The sequence below is a fragment of the Nylanderia fulva genome, unplaced genomic scaffold (assembly GCF_048542155.1).
Source record: "Nylanderia fulva isolate GAGA-0341 unplaced genomic scaffold, ASM4854215v1 Scaffold7, whole genome shotgun sequence".
NCBI classification, from domain to species: domain Eukaryota; kingdom Metazoa; phylum Arthropoda; class Insecta; order Hymenoptera; family Formicidae; genus Nylanderia; species Nylanderia fulva.
The window spans coordinates 5,649,256-5,670,504 of NW_028190807.1; the positions used below are offsets into that span (position 1 = coordinate 5,649,256).

The 21,249-nt window shown below is 32.7% G+C and overlaps 2 protein-coding genes across 3 annotated transcripts; both read right to left on the minus strand.

Annotated features, from left to right (window-relative positions):
- Positions 1-6,365: 6,365 nt before the first annotated feature.
- LOC114940869 (synaptic vesicular amine transporter) lies at positions 6,366-10,836 on the minus strand. Its single transcript, XM_029315638.2, has 8 exons — positions 10,654-10,836; positions 10,367-10,576; positions 9,464-9,730; positions 9,321-9,361; positions 8,725-8,871; positions 8,102-8,423; positions 7,612-7,831; positions 6,366-6,891 (listed from the first exon to the last, which is right to left on the minus strand). The coding sequence occupies exons 1-7, from the start codon at positions 10,745-10,747 to the stop codon at positions 7,614-7,616; spliced, it is 1,299 nt and encodes a 432-aa protein (XP_029171471.2). The 5' UTR covers positions 10,748-10,836; the 3' UTR covers positions 6,366-6,891; positions 7,612-7,613.
- Positions 10,837-11,953: 1,117 nt separating this feature from the next.
- Positions 11,954-21,228, minus strand: boss (G protein coupled receptor bride of sevenless). Of its 2 annotated transcripts, XM_085488462.1 has the most exons (9): positions 19,344-21,228; positions 18,851-18,979; positions 17,689-18,168; positions 16,491-17,018; positions 14,944-15,432; positions 14,288-14,616; positions 13,872-14,093; positions 12,584-12,860; positions 11,954-12,271 (listed from the first exon to the last, which is right to left on the minus strand). In XM_085488462.1, exons 1-9 carry the CDS (start codon positions 19,474-19,476, stop codon positions 12,177-12,179), a joined length of 2,682 nt encoding a protein of 893 aa, XP_085344588.1. In that variant the 5' UTR covers positions 19,477-21,228; the 3' UTR covers positions 11,954-12,176. The 2 variants fall into 2 exon arrangements, with proteins under 2 accessions (XP_085344588.1, XP_085344589.1); XM_085488463.1 differs by lacking the exon at positions 11,954-12,271 and having other exon boundaries at positions 12,464-12,860; positions 19,344-21,223.
- Between the last annotated feature and the right edge of the window lie 21 nt (positions 21,229-21,249).

Below are 21,249 nucleotides of genomic sequence, written 5' to 3' on the forward strand. Positions count from 1 at the left end.
TATTGGGAAATATATGAGCGAGGGGAAAATAAATTTATATATAATCAATTTTTTTTTTTTTGATATTATAAAGAAATTCCACAAATATATTCTAATAGAAACCATCTATAGGACATTAAAAGCAAATCTTGGGGATTACGAACTTTCAATTAGTTTCGGTATTGTCGACGGAACAAGCAGTATCGGTATGTTCTTTGTACTTATATCGGCTAATGAGTATATTGTATTTCTCTTCGTCGCTCTTGGTATCTTATAATCATCCGGTATTACGTTTAAACCCTTATCAATGCTAATTGACAATCGTTTCATGTTTCATTATGCAACATACGTGGAACGTATGTCCACTATTCCAAAGTAAAATCGGATTACATCGATGTATTATACAAGGTGTGCTATGTTTTTCTCTACAGATTCTTCAAGTTGCGATTGCTACTTTTATCTTTCTTCGAACCGTAAAAAAATTAATTGGAACCATCACTGGGCAAAGCATTAAAATTTTCGATATTTTGATAAAGAAATTAAAATTAAAATTTTTGATAAAGAGATTAAAATTTTATTTTTCTGTTAAATGTTAATATATTTTTTTACTATTTAAATATTTTAATATATTTTTTAAAATCTTTTATACATATTTTAGATATTTACAGATTTCTTAAAGTTGTATCTGAAAAATATCATTTGTGAATTCGTTAGAAAATTTGAAATAGTTCGAGCAGTTACGAGAAAATGCATTTTTCTTGAACACTCTATATATACAGATGTCACATGGTACTTGATCCTTTTCCGAACAATGTTGATATGCTAACCGAAAACATGTGTTCTTTCTTGAAGCGATTTTGAATAAAATGTAATAAAGATTATACGCAGCTAAACACTGTTGCATAATCTGTTTTCTCATTATTATTATTATTATTATTGTTATCTGCAAGTTAAAACTTTTATCCTCACAAAGATTTTAAGATAATGAACGTCTTGCTCGTTCCTTTACGAAAATAGATCGATGCAACGATGTTTTGACATTGTATCTTACACATCAGCTCCAATTTCTGTTGTGAGACCTATGTGACATAATTTGCCATCGAAATCCATGTATTTATGTAAATGCCCACGAAATGAGGATAAACCTTGCAAAAAGGTTTCATCTCACCAATCACTTTAATTTTCATATACATACATTATAGTGGATAGAGAGTCTTGAATCAGGCACACTGTGATTTACGTTACGGACTTTTCTAGTTTCTGAAATATGACACTTTAAAATATTGTATTTTTATTCCTGATTATATTCTGCTTTTCGTATTTTGTGTTATTCATGCCTCTTTGTTGACATCTTTTGTTTATGACTGTTACACTATTGTCAACATTCCATCTATTTCTGCGAGTTCTTAGACAGCTTTCGACATACGACTACACAAGTTTTTGAAATTTGTTAAGGATAAAGATAAATTAATACAGAGTTTCTTATTTATTGGAAAGTTATTCATGGAAGTAAAATACCTGCATATATATATAGTGTTTATCATTCGTTCCTTCGTACAAAAAAATTGTATTTTGTTCGTTTTACTTTACTGCAAACTAATTTCTATTTTTTAAATAATAATTAGATTTCTATTTTTTAAATAAAAATTAGAGATTGAGTTAAATTAAAATTTTTTTGGAGTGAGGGAAAAGTGCAAGGAGAGAAAATAAAGCCTCTTCCCTGCCTACGCTTGTATTTTACAATAAAATAAAACATTAAAATGCATCATTTTTCACATTTGTAAGTTTACTTTTCTTTATATGTAATCCTCGTTTTGAATAAAATATTATTGCAAACATGTGTGAAATTATGCAATTATAATACTGAGAGTACTAATATTTTTGAACATGATAAAGGTCAAAGTTATTAAAGCTGATAATCGAATTATTTACATGCATTACACTTAAAACATGTATATTACTTTTAGATTGAAAAATATAAAACTTTAAAGACTGATATATTTCAGAAACTAGAAGAATTTGCGTGATTCAAAGTGCGTATAAAAACAACTCTATTCACTACAATATATATGAAAATTAAAGCGATCGATCAGGTGTAATCTTTTCACAAAGTTTATTGAAATGAGAGAATTCGAATGATGCGTTTTTGCATTTCCGTTTCTCGGGATCCTTTTTAGGACGATTGTCGACGATTGACTGTCCTTATTTAAAGCGCGAGCTTCGCGAATAACAGGAACATCGAGGTCATCTAGCTGTTACGAGTCTGTTTTTGTTTTCCCCTTTTTATTATCCGCGCAGTTTATCCGTAATTCGATTTTAATTTCAATTCTAATTTTCTTCGTAATATACGAAATTAATGCAACGGGATTGAATTGCTCTCTGTCACGTTACGGAAATCAATAGATAGCACAGATAAAGGTTCGACGAAGCGTTCCCTTTACGAAAGTTTGCAAAAGCTGATTCTTGCTTGCAAAATTATATCAAAATATTTTCTTTATTTTTAATATTAAAACAAAGAAGCTTACTTTGCGACGGTACTGCAATATAAAAGTAGATTCGATATAGCGAGAACACTTCGTAATACAAGTGGTACTGGAAAAGGAATAAATGAATAAAAGTATAAAAAGAATTTTTTTTCCTAAGATGAGAGATCTCTCTAAAATGAGAGATCTAATGTCTCTCTCATTTTCACGCACAAACTTACAATCTTAACTGTACACTTGGACAAACTCCTGTTGACATTTGAAAAGCTTGTTAAATACCTGTTTTCTACCAACGCGTTTATTAAATATGAAAACAAAGAGAGACATTTAAATTATCATTTATGCGATATATTTTTCCCTTTGTTTTTTAAGAATAAAGATTTAACATATTTTAGCCTGTTTACATAAAAATAAATAAAAGGAAATATTCCGATATTAATTCGCAATTTAAAAATAATAAAGATATTGACGTGCACGATTCGTTATTAAAGATTCAACCACGCAAACGAGCTTCGATTTTTTTCTGTAAAATTTTTATATTTGATCTAAAAATGTAAAATTTTCTTGAATTGCCATATTTTCATAAAAATGATGCTTCAATCGTTTTGGACAATGGAACGTAATACGTGCCTTGTATCTCTCTAGTATTTTCTCTGCTTTTTCCTTAATGATGCTAAAATATGGAGGAGAATTTGATATTCCGAGGATACTCATGTAATATGTATATATGTATATACGTATGTATATATACTTATATATATTTCAAGTTTAATTTTGATTTGTGCGTGTCAGCCGATCAAGCCTGCGCGTCATGATAAAATATATATATATGTAATATAGTCAACATAAGTGGACGAAATGCCAGGGACGCCGATATCGTGGAGAAACGGAAGGTGAAAGGTCTCGTTGGATTCCCGCCAGGGTTATGGTTTCGAAAATAGGATGAAAACGGAGAGAGAGAGAGAGAGAAAAAAAAAATAACTGGGGAGGAAAAAAGCGCGAGAAGGGCCATCGAGATTTGATGGACGCTGAATGACTCGTTAGTGATGACGAGGAGAAAAAGGTCGGCAGTCTGGCGGACGGGTGTTAAATTTCGCTCAGGGTCGACGACGAGGTCTCTGGCGAGCTTTATCGCGGGGTTTGCTCCGCGATCTTTCATGCAACGTCGCGCAACTAATCTCTGCCACATCACCGAATACAAAGATGGTGGAATTGGGACAGCGCGCGAGAGAGCAATGGATGTTTAAAGCTTGAAAAGGCTCCTTTGCTGGAGGAAAAGATAATGAAGACGTCGCTCGCGAAGGTCAAACGAGCACGACGCGCGTGTTGTATGCATATATACACATATCTATGCATATGTAAGAACTTAGGCTACAAGAATACACGTAAAAATCATTATAATTAGTTTGTATTAAACAGAGCTTCTAATTTTATGTAAAGTAAATAGATGTACGAATTTTGTAATACGTACCAAAATTATTTATTAAAATAATCTACTACAAATCTACTATAAAATCTACTATAAAAAATCTGCTATAAAATCTACTATAAATCCACTATAAAAATCTATTATAGTGAAATTTTTTGCAAGGGAATTATCCTATAATTAAACAGAGCTTCTAATTTTATGCCAAAGTAAATATATGAACGAATTTTGTAATACGTACCAAAATTATTTATTAAAAGAATCTACTACAAATCTACTATAAAATCTACTATAAAAAATCTGCTATAAAATCTACTATAAATCCACTATAAAAATCTACTATAGTGAAATTTTTTGCAAGGGAATTATCCTATAATTATCTGTTAAGATTATAGAAGAAAAACGATAATTTCTCATTTAATGCGATGATTATAGCTTGCAATATTTACTATTTACCTTACCGTGTTATCTCGATGTTACTTCGAAGTTTTGCGTCACGAGATGAGGACCATCAACGTTGCGCGGAGGCGGTCGAAAATTACCGGATCATCATCGTGCTCTTCCATTAAATATACGTGACGCTTTTTCGTCCTTTCAGTTGTTGACTTTTCTTCGTCATTGTTTTTCTTTTATCACGGTTCTCTTTACCTAATCCTCACTGCCTAACGACGCAACCGAGAGCTTTGTGCGACGCACAAGCTTTGCCTGACGCGTTTTATTTCGTGCGGAATTAGAGTCGCCCAGAAACGATATACGTATCGATTTTCTATCTATAGGGTATAATTTAACCAGCCTTAATTATTGACTCGCCGCGGAGAACCATGCGGGATTTTACTTCTTCGGTCAATTACGAAAGTATGTCTATTATTGATTTTAAACAGAGCAAAGCGTGAGCTTTCAAACAATAAGAACAATAAATGGAAAAGAGTATTCATTTTATATAATATAAATATTCCTATTATCCTTAAAGAGAAATTTCTGCCATAAATAAAAGAGAGAGTGATATTATTAATTTTATACAAAATTAAGAATAGGATTGTGAATTTGCGGATGAAGTAAGAATAAAACAAAGATTCGACTTTTATACATAACTTCAAAAAAGAGAACAAACAGAATTATATCAATTATATTATATCTCCTCAATTTTTGACACGCGATCTGCGATGTACAAAAGTTATTGTTACATTCATATTTTTTTACTAGTAAAATCCGTTTTATTATCTACTTCGCAACAGAAATAGATATTTGTTCTTCGAGAGAATGAATGGGGAATTATAGGATTATGTTTTAGAGAATGCTTGTTATAATGGCATACAATTTGTTAACAATAACTCTCAATATTGATTAATTGTACGCTATTAATAATTCAATATCGTGCACACAAATTGATGTACAAAGTTCCCAATGAGGGGACACTTCATTTTTAGAAAGATCCGCGTGTGCGTCGTTGACAGGGTCGCATTTAGCTTCCCTCGCGACGCGATTAATCCAACAACCCTACTAATGACGATCGGTGTTGTTCACCGAATAAACCCCAGGGCGCAAAGTTACGTCCCCATTTCGTCTCCTCTCTCGCGCCTCATCTCTCCGTTTAGAAATTTCTCCGAACAATGACGGCACCACCGTCCTTGCTATCCTGTTTACGCCACTGCCTCCGATTTTCTCGAAGAAAACAACCGTGGGATTTATCTATGCGTTTGAGCTTTTCTACGATCAATATTTACGTTCCTTTATCGGACAAGTCGAAAAATCATTAGGCCGTTCGACGGATAAATACGGTCGGGATATAATTTCACTTTAGAGAGATCGGAAATAACATCACAATTCAATTTATATCCCAATAGAGCGCGGTGTTTAAATTCACCGACGATAAATAACAATAAACGAAAGAGCAAGTTTATATTTTTGTTACGAATAATTCCATTATCCTCGGAGAAATCTGATAGAAAACGTATATATGTATACGTATATATGTATTTTATATATATAAAATGGTTCTCTGTCTTACATGAATGTTGTTACGAGAAAGCTTCGCATGCGCAATTAAAATTATTTTAGCAAATCGAATACTTAAACACAGAAGATATAAATATTTAATAAATATACAAATTTTTGTAGAATTTCTTTATCTGCGTTTGCAGATGCAAATGAATAATTAATTCTTAGATTTTATTCCCGATCTTGAAATTCCACGTTCGAATCCCGGAAAAAAATATTTTTAAAAATAACAATATAAAATTATATAGAAATATATAAAATTTTATACATATAATCGCAAAATTATATATAAAATATGTTCATACATAATTAGATAAAAGTGCTTTTTTATATATAATTATATAAAATATATATGTATATAATAAATATTTCTTTATATATATAAATATATAAATTTCATATATAATTTGACACGATTATATATGAATCCTTATAATTTATATATAAATTTATATAATTATGTATAAAAATGGATATATTTTACATATAATTTTACGATTATATGTATAATTATACAATTTCGAAGTGATTTATTAAAATTCGACCTGACTGGTCAGTAGAAAAAATGATACAATTATTTATATAAAAATGTTTTTCTCGGGATTCTAATAACATTTGATTTTGGGCACAACCGATCGTGAGATGCGCATCGATCAAGTGCTACTGCGATCTACGTAAACTTAATATGACGAGTCAATGCCTGCGGCAGATGGCGAGACCGTTAATGCAACGTAAATGAATTTTACTGTAGATTGAGTGCATTAATAAGCTTTCAGAGGACTGCGTCGCGCAGTTCGATCGATCGATCGGTCGTTTTCCATTATCGGGAGCGCGCGCTTCTTGTCCGTCTCGTGCATTCGCTGTGTCTCCGAATTCAGCGGATTCCTGCCCTCTCTGATCCGAGGAACGTCGCCATGCCACGGATGACGGTCCCGGGGACGCTGTTCCATCAATAATTCACTTCGGTTCATCAGTTACGACGAGGACCCGTTTCTGCATGACGCGCTTAATTGAGGACACAATAACATTACTAGACGCTACCCCCGAAGTGTCTGAAAGCGGATTTAACGATATTTCGCACCACGCGGTTGTCTATTGAAGCGAGAAATAATGGCTTGTGATAATTAGCTAATGATAGCGACGATATTTTTCTTATAGAATTTAGAAGAATTCGAATTTTGAAGAGCGAAGCTATTCTAGATATATTTATACGCAGTGTGTGCTGTTATCTAAATAAAATTATACAGAGGATTATTTAGATGAAACTTTGGTGTCATCTTATCTTTATACAGATAATAAAAATATGTATTATCTATATCTGCATCTTAGATGAAAAAAAAGTATTATTTTTACTAAATTATATCTAGAATAATTTTCAAATAATTTTGATTTAGAATCATAGCACATAAAAATACTTAAAATTTATAAATAAAAATATGAATGCATACATATATTTTTATATCTTTTTTATAATTTACATTTTTTTATAACTGTGTTTATATAAGCAGTCTTAACAATTATTATCTAGAAAATTATCTACATGAATCGCCATATAATTTCATCTTTTATCTAGATATATATTTCAAACAAAATCATCTTCATCTTATCTAAGATTTACATATTTTTATCTCATCTTTACTTATAGCTAATTTGAAAATCGTCTAAGCACAACACTGTGTATATGATTTATTATATGATCGTTGCTAAATGAGTATTTTGATTTACCGTCAAAGATCGTCGTCGGAATCGTGAAATCTTTCGTAGGGCGCGATGGATTTCCGAAACGTGTCGTAATCCTTTTTTTCCTCTATCTTAGTCAACAACTTTCTTCGTTCCAACGTGAGGTATATAAGCAGTGGACAGTACGCCATGTTCGCGATACCCACGACTCGCATCACCCATGGGAATCCAATAGCTCTGACCATTTCGCTGCCCACAATGGGACCTTAAAAAAGATTACGTCATTTATTTAATGAATCATACACGACATACATATAATCTCTATAATGTTCTATAGCTTTAATCGTAAATAGCGCATGTAAAGGCAGTTTTGCCTTGTATATTTTATCCCTCTTTTCTCTTGATTGTGTGTTCTATAGCTTTAATCATAAATAGCGCATGTAAAGGCAGTTTTGCCTTGTATATTTTATCCCTCTTTTCTCTTGATTTACTTTAATTCATTTATATACCAATAACCAATTTAATTTCGCTTTACCTAAGGAGTAAGCTAAACTGACAGCTACTTGTTGAATCGAGTAAACTGGTCCGTAATTGCCATTTCGGTCCACCAAACTGGCCAGCAGCGGCACGAGAGCTGCATCGGCGACGCCGATACCCAAACCCATTCCCAGATGCGGTAATATCAATTCTGACATTGTGTTGGCTGACGGGATGAGAATGGCGCTAACTCCAACCACGAACACAGCCAGAATCGCCACTTTGCTGCGTCCGTAACGATACGCGATCACGCCGAAGAAGTTGGTCCCGATTAAGTAGCCTACGCTGTCTGGTATGAATACCGTGCCCAGTTGCCATTTCTGCCAGATAAATTTATTACAAAATTAATCTTCTTTTTTTCATGAAAATTTCTGGAATCGATGATGTCAATTTAGCTTATCAAACTGTTTATTTGAATTTCTAACTTTTCTCATACTTGATTTCAAGTCGATGTTAATTAATTTAAATTGTTGTTTAATTAAATTGATTCAACATATTATAATGACTCATTGTAATAAAGTGTCAGTTACACGCGATGAATTGTGATAATCAAATTTAGGACAATTTTTATTTTATTGATATTTATCATTTTATAAAAAAATAGTTCTTTGTTATACGAACCTCGGGTTTTATGTGGGTTCGAAGCCAAATGGGCAGACACGGCTCTAGTATCGCCATCGGCGATGTCGAACACCAGATAGCACCGGAGATGATGAGGATATGTGGATTAGATAATAAATGCATCCATGTACTTTGTTGCTCGTTCGGCTGATATGTACGGAATGGGAAAATTTAATTAAATTATTTGACATTAATAAACATGAAATCACACATGCGTTTTCATATAAAATATTAAAAATAAATCTATCATTATTGCAGAAGAACAAAGAAAGTTTCTGGCAATTTAATAATAACATTTAATTTATAAATTCACGTAAATTTTATTTCCCATATTTTATTTTAAGAGAAATTTGCAGTGACTAAAATATAAAATAATACGTAATAAATAATTTTAATCTAGAGCAATCGCGTACACTTAAGCATGTACAAAAAAATACGTAACCCTCTCGAAAATTAATAAACATGAAATCATGCATTTTCATGTGAAATATTAAAAATGATGAATCTATCGTCATTTGAAATATTTGGTATACCGTAATTAGCAATATAGTATTCAAGTAAATTTTATTCATCAAATGATAAAACACTGCACTCACTTCGGCGGTTGTTTGAACGTCTAACGTCAAAATTTGCAAACCTGAAAAAGTGAAATACATTCATCATCAATATTTTATTATATTCTTGCGCATGGAGAAATTTGTTTTCATACAATTATAATTTCGGAAAATTAGGTACTCACAAATTATTACAACGATGAGGCAAGATACTAATAAAAAAGGTGCCATTTTTCCCTCGAGATCATAAAGCACGGAACCGATCGGATAACCCAGGAGCACGCCCAGAGCGATGCTGCCGAGGACGAAACCCATAATCTTGGATCTTTCGTCCTCTTTGGAATACTGAGAGGCGACCAGAGACATGCCGGAGACCGCTATACATGCTGAGGCTACACCTTGAATACTCCGAGCCAAGAACAGTACCTCGTATGTTTGTCCAAAAGCGAACACTGTCACAACAACGGAGATATATTGCGCCTTTAATTATGTTTTCACATACTAAATTAACAAACGATAGTTTCGCGAACACAATTCATACCAAAATTCAACAAATTAAACAACAAATAAAACAAGAAATTAAAAACAACTGCATAATTTGATAAATATTTTAGTAAAAATATTTATATCATTTCATTCATACTATTGTAATACTTCCCGGGAAAAAAAATTTTATATGTAACAATATAAAATTATACAGAAATATATAAAATTATACATATAATCGCAAAATTATATATGAAATATGTCCATACATAATTAGATAAATTGCTTTTTATATATAATTATATAAATATATATATATATATATATATAATAAATATTTCTTTATATATATATATATATATTTTATATAATTATTTATATAATTATGTATAAAAATGGACATATTTCACATATAATTTTACGATTATATGTATAATTGTACAATTATTTATATGTAATTATATATAAAAATTTTTTCCCGGGATCTAAAATTTTAACTTTTATTTTGATAACATCTCCTGAAGCACAAACGAGAAAAAGACTCCGATTGTTTGTCGAAGAAAAACGCTAATGCGTATAAAAGTATCGCGTCCGTAACTTACGTAAAGCAGCCAGCAAGAGGCTCAGATTTCCCAGGAAGAGGGGTCTGGCGTAGCCCAGGGTGCCAGTGAGGGTGCCCACGGCGGGATTCAAAATTAATTGGACCAGAGCCTTCGAGCTTAATAGTAATCCCACTCGACCGTTCTCGTCTTTCTCGGCGTTCGTAGTTGTGTTCGCATCGAGCGTGCACAGATAATCGGGAATAATCGGCACTGAAACATGTCCGGATTAGCAAATTGTTCGATTCGAGTCTCTCTCTCTCTCTCTCTTTCTCTTTTATTTTAATTACCAACTACAGTCAAGAGGACATTATCCAGGAAGAGACTGAGATAGACTACCGCGATGGTGATCGCGCGACTGTTTCTCAAATCGCCCAAACTCATCCTTGATCATCGATCTCGACGGATAGAGTAAAGAAAAATCGAAAGTTACTATTAGCGGAGCTCCGTTTTTAGCGAAATTTTACGCGTCGTAACTTAAATACTTAATTCTCGATAATGAGAGAATATATCTTGATATGCCAAATAATGTTGTTAAGAGAGATCAAGTGCTAAAATAAAATATAAATCAAAATTTGGAATTTTGCATGATTTAATAATTAAATTTCGAATATAGATTTCACGATAAGAAAAAGATCAAAATCCAAATGGAGAAAGAAGGCCCTGTTTTTCCAGAACTGTGCTATTTATAACAACGTATATTTTTCAGTTTTTTTTATTTAAGGCGAATCTCTTTTCTTCAAACGTCAAAAAAATTCCGTGATTGATCCTCTCTTTTTCTCTTTCTTTATCGGTATGATAAGCGCACGTAATTCAAGTAAGTCCCCCGTATTTCTCTTTTCTTTTTTTTCGTCACTTGAAAGACGGCTCTAAACGTGACTGGAAAGCGGACGAGTTTCGTGCGGGCTTTTATAGTCGCTTGAAGCTCGTTCTTGCGCAGAAGCTTTTTCATGGGGGGCAACGCGAAGATTGGTCCGGATGGCGCATCCTTTCACGAGCCGATGCACTTTTCGATTTATCTCCATTATGGTGGCTTATCGGTCGTCGCCAGCCGACCTGATTTTAGCGGTTTTTATGGTGGTCTCATGATGTGGAAATAAACCATGGCGAACGGTGGTCGTAAACCGTGGAAGAACATCGTCAACGAGATCGAGGTGAAGGGGCTGCGTGCGTTTGATAGAATTTTTCGAGAGGGTTACGTATTTTTTTTTTATACAAGCACAAGTGCACCCGATTTCTCTAGATTAAAATTATTTATTACATATATTTTATATCTCAGTCATTGCAAATTTCTGTTGAAATAAAATTCCATGGAAAATAAAATTTACGTGAATTTATAAATAAGTTAAATGTTATTATTAAATTGCAGAAACTCTGTCTGCTCTTATGCAACTATTTATTTATTTATTTATTTTTTTTTATAATTCTAACATTATTGAATTAGATATTTTATGAATAACTTATAACTTATGAATAATTGGTATATTATTAATATTGATATTTTATGTATGACATAATTTATTGTTGTTCAGAGTTTATTAAAACTTGAGAGATTGGGATAATATATATATATATATACAGATCTATAAAGCAAAATATAAATTATTTTATATGGCTATGTTAAAAAAAAAATAAAAATAAAAAATGAGAAAAAAAGATAATAATTCGTCCAAAAGGTGAATTGTTCTCTCATACGTCGCACTGTGGTGAACGCAAACTTCATTTTCGCGAGTCCCTTTGTTGTGTACCCGCTATCTCGCTATCTCGTCATCGATATTCCCGCGAAGCACACACCTGTGCCCTGCTTGCGAAATTACGATCGACCATAATGCAATTTCGGGGTTGAGGTACATGCCAAATTGATTCTGCGCCGCACACGGTGCAGCTTTCCGCTCGTGTCTCTCCTCGCTTAATGTAACGAGGAACTTCCGTCGTGCAATTGGCCACCGAGCTCGCCAATAATTATTACAGAATTCGATGTTTAGCAAAATGTCAAGTCATTAAAAAAATAAGAATAAATAACAAAGAGTCACATCTAAAATATCCTTATTTAGTCACAACTTTATCATTTTTAAATCTATCAATTATTTCAAAAATATATCTCTGCATTAGTTATTTATTTTATGAAAAATTTATACATTTGTATAAATTCTATAAATTTTTCATATATAGCACAGTATGAATACTAAATTAAATAAATTTATCAAAGCCGAGTAAAACTGAAATCTTCGTCCTCTCTTGGATACTTTTGTTCTTCATTTTCTTCGTCTTCATTCTCGTCCTCCTCATCGATCTTTTGCTCCCTTATCATATTCGTTGGACTGGCGTATCTCATGGGATAAATTTCGTTGTATATTCTGAGAGTAGGTGAGGAATTATCTCTATCACAAATGGCTTCTGCATTGCTCTTTTCTCCTAGAGCTATCCTCCGAGACTTATAGATCCTTGGCTGCGCGTAGATGACATTATTTGATGCTACTTCGAGATTTCTTAGAGACTGGAACAGTATTTTTGCAGTATTTTTATCATTTAATAATTTTATTATTTTTTTTCTATTTTATGCAAAGAGAAATTCCGTATATGTTATAAAAAAACAATGTTTTATCTTTTTATTTACCAGCTACATCTGTAAAATGCATATTCAATTAAACTAGCGCAATTTAATGATTATTCACCTCGATGCATATTCGCGGTGCGACATGAACAGCATCGGTCTCCTTCATTTCCGTCTGAAATCCATGATTACCATATCCAGACATTTCACGGTGATGTGGACCTTCACATCGATCGAGACGTTTCGAGTTAGGATTTAGATTGCCGTAATAATCTGAATATGTTGACTCCGTAAAATCTGATTTTCTCGAACTGGATGAATATACTCGTAGGAGGAACATGACTGTAAAGAACACAAAATTCTTTTATTATTTATAAAATTATTACTTGATATATAGTAAATTATTTCGTCACATCATATAATCAATTATAAAAAATTAATTAAAAGTTTTTAATTAAAATTATAATAGCCGACAATTCACAGAATTTTTTTAGTAAACATGAATCTTCGTCCTCTCTGGATACTTTTGTTCTTCATTTTTTCGTCTTCATTCTCGTCCCTCCTCATCGATCTTTTTGCTCCCTTATCATATTCGTTGGACTGGCGTATCTCATGGGATAAATTTCGTTGTATATTCTGAGAGTAGGTGAGGAATTATCTCTATCACAAATGGCTTCTGCATTGCTCTTTTCTCCTAGAGCTATCCTCCGAGACTTATAGATCCTTGGCTGCGCGTAGATGACATTATTTGATGCTACTTCGAGATTTCTTAGAGACTGAAACAGTATTTTTGCAGTATTTTTATCATTTAATAATTTTATTATTTTTTTTCTATTTTATGCAAAGAGAAATTCCGTATATGTTATAAAAAAACAATGTTTTATCTTTTTATTTACCAGCTACATCTGTAAAATGCATATTCAATTAAACTAGCGCAATTTAATGATTATTCACCTCGATGCATATTCGCGGTGCGACATGAACAGCATCGGTCTCCTTCATTTCCGTCTGAAATCCATGATTACCATATCCAGACATTTCACGGTGATGTGGACCTTCACATCGATCGAGACGTTTCGAGTTAGGATTTAGATTGCCGTAATAATCTGAATATGTTGACATCCGTAAAATCTGATTTTCTCGAACTGGATGAATATACTCGTAGGAGGAACATGACTGTAAAGAACAAAAATTCTTTTATTATTTATAAAATTATTACTTGATATATAGTAAATTATTTCGTCACATCATATAATCAATTATAAAAAATTAATTAAAAATTTTTAATTAAAATTATAATAGCCGACAATTCACAGAATTTTTTTTTCTTTGAATGATTAAAAAAAATAATAGAAACGCAATGTTCTAACCTGCTTGGCGATCGAATCGGTCGGTAGATTGACATGATTGAATCTTTGCACGATATCTTTCTTCCTAAATAGGGGTGTGATCATATAATAAATTTTTGGTATTAAAATACCAAAAATTATAGAATAGGCCGTGCCAATTATGCCGAAGCAGACAACTGTGTCACGATTCTTTGACTGCATCACTATAAAACAGATTAGCCATATCGTCCATACTACCAGCAGACCGATAGCAGTGCTGAAGAAGCACTTTCCCTCATAATAATTGCGTTGTATTTGGATGATGGAGCAGGAAGCGATAAACAATGAGAGTAATAGGAATATATCATATCCTGGGAACATATTAGAACTTTAATATTATAATTGACTCTGAATAATTTTAGTAGAATGTTGTAATGTGAAATACACAAAATATGAAGCTGTAAGAAGATGAACAATATTAAGATAAATAAAGAACCAAAATAAAAATTTAAAATAAAATTTAAAAAATAAAAATTTCCATGTATGTACACAGAATGCAATCTATATATACGAGAAATTATTATAACTTTTTGAATAAATATATATCACAGCTTATTTATTTATAGAGACTTAGGAATTATATACATTATACATATTATTATATTTCGAAGCTAATAAAGAAACATCTATGTACCTACCCAATAATGCAATAAAAATTGGACTCCTGGCAATCACAGCTGAGTTTCTCGTGTTCAAAACGAAATACGTGACAGAAATGGCAACTTGCACGCCGAACATGAAGAATGCCATGAGACTGTGTAGATATCCGTTGATGTGAGCGACGAAAATATCATTCGCGGACAGGGCCAGAAAGAGTGCTCTCGAGAGCATGATCGAGAATGTGAAGCCGAACGCGAGAGTGGCGTGAAGAATTTTTCGGGCGTTCAGCTTCTGCGCGCCGAAATAATCGTCCGCGAAGCAGAAGGGTAGCACCGTCAGCAGGGTAAATATATTTGCCAGGACGAGGACGATCGTGAAGGTCGGATTGCCATCGAAAGTCTCTTCCGTTCCGAAACGACGAACGATGAGGATCACAATGATGCAGCATACAAGCGTGCCGCATACGACGGCGATCAGGAAAATAGGAACGTAAACGCTGTTCTTCAAGATGTTTCTACTGATGACATCTGTCAAAATGATCGGATTAATTTTCTCACGCGTTTATCATTTTTTCAAGAAATTATACATTTTAGCAGTGTTGGATAGTGTATCTAGATACATGTATCTAGATACAAAAGCAATTCTGATACCATGTTTTGTATCTATGTACGTAGATACAGATATAGACTTCAATTCGAATATATCTCAAGACTCAGATACACAAAATGTATCTAGATATTAATCTGTGTACCGTGTGTATCTGAGTCTGTATCTGAGATATATTTGAATTGAAGTATCTATATTTATGTCTAGATACAAAACATGGTAACTGAATTGCTTTTTTCAGATACATTTTCACATATTTTTTTTGAATAGTCCAATTCTTTAAATTTATAAAAGATCAAGACTGCAAGTTATTAACACCGGTTGACTGATTATTAAGCATTGGTCAAATTTTAGTACCATGGCGAAATAGTTTAAATGACGATATCATTTTCACGTGTTAAGATTAACAAATAAAGTCATAATATAAACAAAAATATTAATAAAAATAAAAGAATTATTCAGTACATTTTGTGCATATCACCATTATTATGATAAAATATAATTTAAAAGTATCTGATATGTATCTGAGATATTTTTGAAGTATCTGAGTATCTATATCTATATACATTTTATCTGTATCTAGATATATTTTTTTACACGTATCTGTATCTGTATCGAGATACATTTTAAATGTATCTTACCCATCACTGCATTTTAGAGATATGTGAGTAAATTTGGATAACTACTGATGTTAAATATTCGCGGTGCAAAATTCATAAAAGTGACACAATTAGATTGATAAGAATTTTAAAAAATTTCGGAAAGTAATATAGGATCTAATATACATGCACAGATAATTATAATCATCGAGATTTTTTTTAAATAATACTTCACAAGTAATTAACATCGTATACACATCGTACATAAAATTTATATTCCTCTCTTGCTTCTATTTTTCTGCAGCTGGATGAGCAACTCATAAATAAGATGGAGTTTTAAAAAATTCATATTACATTATTCATATTTATATTATTTCTACCTTTCGTGATGACCTTTCGTTCCTCGGAGCGTTTCTGGAAATTCGCGCAGTTCTCACAATTCTCGATGAGACTCTCTAGACAGAGACCCGGCATTCCGGATGTCAGTTTCGCGGGAAGTATGCGCAACTCGGACACCTCGATCTCGTAGAGAGCGACGTCGACTAGCTCGTGTTGACGCGTCTTCATGGCGATCGCGTATCTCACCGAGTGCGAGCTCGGTTGCATCCGCAAAGCCTCGTAGACATCGGAATCGCGTATTTCCCGCTGCGATTGCGAACGAAATGGCGTCGTAACGCAGTTTTCCTCGTAGCTCCCGTCATTATCATCGTCAGTTGGGCAACCTCTTTTCTGAACTTCCTGGAAAACTTCTGCTAGCTCGACGATAGCCTTGCCAATGCCCAGGAGATACGGCGAGTTGTTCATGGAGTCTCCGGTCTTCTCTAGGAATTCGTTTACGTTTGAGAATTTATTGAGATCGAAGTCAGATGTTTTCGGTTTGACAACGTACGATCCAGGTGGTAAAAGATCTGCAAACATTTCAGAGACGTTGTCAGGTTTAAAATTAGATTGATACTTGTCATATTCGAATTTATTTTAATTTTAATATTCAGATTTTTATCGTTTAAGTTGGTGTAGGATTAATTTTTAGCAAAAATAAAAAAAATTTCTGGTATACATTTGTCAAAAGTTCTTTAAATTTTATGTTGAAATTTGCGCAAGTTAATCTATTTAATGGCTTTAACAACATCGGTCGACTCTAATTATAGTTTAATTGTCCCGTTGTCTCGACTTAGCTATAATTATGGACAGAAATAAAGGGTCGTGCAAACCAAGACTAAGAAGTTAAGCGACATCGGTGAGAAACTACCCTCTTAACTCCCAACTACTACGGTTAAACTCGAGTAACGTAACTATTGTTACGAAGTCCCAATCTCCGATTCCGACATTTAAACGTAGCTGTTGTAATTCAGGAAATGATCGACTTATCTACGCTTACAGCAAATAAATAGACTCCACTCTTGTAGAATTATAGTAGAGATATCGGAAAAGGAAAATTTTTGAATAAAATAAGGAAAGAGAAGATATTCTTTTTATCTTCTCTCACTTTTTACATAAAATAGCCGCGCAGGGATCAAACTGTTTCGTGCTTGCAATATCTCTATCGTCTCGTCTGTCGATACGTATAAAATTACTTGCCATCAATATCCGAGTTATCGAGCGGCAGCAGGAGCCACGTTTTCCCACTGATATCCTTCGAGTCCTCGCTCTCTCCCAGCCATCGTTGTATGTCATCTCTCTCGCCGATCGCTACTACCACCTCTTCCGCAATGTTCTCGTACCTGTCATGTCGCTTCACGCATACACCAACATCTCTGGTGACTTCCAGAAAACGCTTGAGAATTGAACTTAGGTTGGCGTGGACCAGATCGATGACCTCGTACTCGGTACTCAGATAGTGCGCCAAGATGTCGATCGTGGGCATCGTGAAATTTGGTTCCCCGTAAGCGACGATCGGTAGATCGTCTGAATAATCGTGAAAAAAATTCACCATGGAACTGTACTCGGATGGCACCAGTACACCCATTTCATAGTTTGCACAATTTTGCTCGAGTATCAGTCTCAAGATTTGTTTGAACACTATAATCTTGTCGTGACACGTGTCGAGTACTCTTACCCCTGTGTAAAGAAATCATGTATTTATTTACGGGAATTTATAGGTGTGTCTTGACAAAAATTACCTTGATTTTAAAAGACATAAATGCATTACTACAATTTACATTAAAATATAATATTAAAATTATTTTACACAATATATTTATACTAGATCGAGGTAGAAGGTTCTCAGTATTAAATATTACAAGTAAAAAGTAGCAGGTTAATTAAGAACCTAAGTACAGTAAACAGTGTGCAAATAATACTTTTTGTTAAAATATTATTTATTTCGTCGAAATAGAAAGAATAATTTGCTTACCGTGTTAGACTCTTAATTAACCTACTACTCTTTACTTGTGATATTTATATTTGACTATTTCGTAACTCAAACTGGATAGTTAATATTTAATATATAGTCAGCTATTTTTAATGATTGCAACCGATTATTGAAAAATAAATAAATAAGAAAAAATTGTGTAGTAATGGATTCGGTAATTACTAAATTCTTAATAAAAATACAAATACTATTAATTTTTTATATTGAGTTTTAGCTGATTAATTTTAGATTATCATACTTATTTTTATATGCAATAATGTTTGCTTATTGTTACATGATATAATTATAATAATTATTACAAGTAATATGTGCACGATATAATATTCACGAACTAATATACACTTAAGCAAAATAATTTAATTTACTTACCCAACTTCATATCCGGTACATAATCATATTGATTTAAAGTTCGTACCACATCCAGTACCGTCGAGATTTGCTGGAGACCCTTGGATGACGATATATTGCAATATTGTCCGTAATTGACGTCTACGAAGACTGATAAAATGTCGATAATTGTCATTAAAAATTAGAAAATATCATGCAAGTTTTCTTTTCAATCACTCTTGTCAAAATAAAAGTTTTGATATAAAATTTTTTGACTCATAACATATATAAAAATATACAGTTTGAATGTACAGAGTGAGATTTATATGAATTTGTCGAGGAAATAATATTAGTTTGATTGGGCAATTAATTGCCTAATATTATTTAAAATTCTTTAAATATGTATTACTTTTTATCGTTTAAAAATTATACAAATGTTGTAAATAGAAAACTAATTTTATTGTAAATATAAATTATGCATAATAATTTTCAGATTCTGTTCAAATGACTGGAATCTTATTAATTAACGACTTACCAGTTAAAATAGCATCACCCATGGTCTCCAATAACGTATTATTTTCAGAGCATAGAATTTGCTCGCTTTTGTTCAAAGTTAACAAAACGATATTCAACAAGAATGAAATTTTTATCATTATACTACTCGCCATTATTTAATTTATTTCTAAAATATAATTAATTAAATAATTTATGTATAATTAATTAATTTATTTATGTCTAAACTTTGACAAGAGTGTTCGAAATTTTTTGCTTCTTTTTTCTGTACACGTTTTATTATCATTATTAGTCATTATTATCTTGGCATATTATATTAGTCATTATTATATTAGTTTATTGAATTTTATCCTTATCTTATGCAATCCATATAAACAACGTATATAATTAATATTATCTTAAAAATTCTCTTTGCCCTAAAAATTTATTAAACGAGTCTTTAATGAATTTAAAGATTCTATCACACTCGTTTTATTATATCTCTTGTTAGATCTCATCTTGGATATGTCTGTGTCCTTTTTTTATTCCAAGTATTTTAAACAGATTGAATCTGTGCAGCATAAGTTTTTAAAATAGATTTTTTTTTAAATGGGGTTTTCCATGAACACAGATATGACCATGATTATTCGCGTCTGATGCACTCTCTTAAATTGCTTTCTTTGAAAAATCGTTGGCACGTATTTGATCCTGTGTCTTTCTTCGTAACATTATTAATGGAAATATTAATTGCTCGGGTCTCTCTACTTGCTTTACTCAACTTTAATGCCTGTTCCAGGACAATGCGGTCCGTCCACTTTTCTGTACAACATATTATATAGGTCAAATCTGTCACATATTGATACAAATTAATAAGAATTTATTGTTATATATCTGCCAAGTTACTCTACATGTGCGATTTTTTCACGATAGCTGCATCTCAATTAGTGTTTGCGATACTATTTGTATTATTGAGATTTTTTCGTAAACTGACAAAGAAATCAATAATTCTCGATTTATATAAGATTTCTAAAAAGAAGCTCCTTAATATTAATTAATTTATTTTATTAATTTTATTTCGCAATTTATTTTTTTTAGTATTTCACTTTTTATATATATTTTTAAAAACTTAATTTGGTAACTTCTGTAATTAACTATAACGATATAGGTAATCTAGTAATCATGATTCTAGATGACATCATGTCAGGGCGTAACGCGTCGTTAGCACGCATAGGGCTTCACGAAAGTCTCGTCCGTGAAAGTCTCTCCTGGCCATTAATTTTGATGGCATTTATTAAATTGCGTGACAAGCGCCACTTCGGTGTTTAACAATCGGCACGAAGCACGCGCTCCTCTTTTCTGTCACCTCTCTGCTGTTCCAATTTTTACGATTTTACGACGTACGTCAAGGCCTATCTCGCGCTCGCTGATGTACTTTAAAGCTCCAGAAGTCTCAAGTCCATTATCGATCCTTATCCTTCGGAGAAATTTTATCACTCGGAAAAATTCCACTTTCCGCTAACGCGATCTTCTTGCTGAGATCCTTGGGACTGATTATCCTTCGAATGATGTCGTCGAAAAGTTTTTTGAAAAGTTTCGATATTTCGAGACATTTTACCACTCAAGTATGTGTTTGTTAAAAGTTCTAGACGCTTTTGTCGAATAATACTTTCTTCAGCAATTTCGAGCTTCAGGTTTCGCGCGCTCTTTCTTTCTGTGATATAGAGGATAAAAGTCGCCGCGATACTGCGCGATGTACGACGCGAAGTCGACGGAAGCCGTACTCTTGTCGGATCATCCCCATATTTTTTTAAACGAATTACGTGATCGGTCACGTTGCTGTTGGACGCAAAGTACAATATAATTGACAGTTGACAGTCGGCTTCTTTTGAGATGCGAAACGTCGCGCGAAGAAAAATAAATGAGAATTTCAAGATCGAACTTGGCAAATA

Bases quoted from the DNA above. Each gene is read 5' to 3' on its own strand.
- boss (XM_085488462.1), bottom strand. From the start codon at position 19,476: ATGGCGAGTAGTATAATGATAAAAATTTCATTCTTGTTGAATATCGTT. The intron at 18,169-18,850 runs GTAAGTAAATTA...TTCTTTACACAG, and splicing joins TGTACCGGATATGAAGTTGG to GGGTAAGAGTACTCGACACG. The intron at 14,617-14,943 runs GTAGGTACATAG...ATATGTTCCCAG, and splicing joins AATTTTTATTGCATTATTGG to GATATGATATATTCCTATTA.
- LOC114940869 (XM_029315638.2), bottom strand. From the start codon at position 10,747: ATGAGTTTGGGCGATTTGAGAAACAGTCGCGCGATCACCATCGCGGTA. The intron at 8,424-8,724 runs GTTCGTATAACA...TTTATCTGGCAG, and splicing joins GAACCCACATAAAACCCGAG to AAATGGCAACTGGGCACGGT. The intron at 7,832-8,101 runs GTAAAGCGAAAT...ATCTTTTTTAAG, and splicing joins CAGTTTAGCTTACTCCTTAG to GTCCCATTGTGGGCAGCGAA.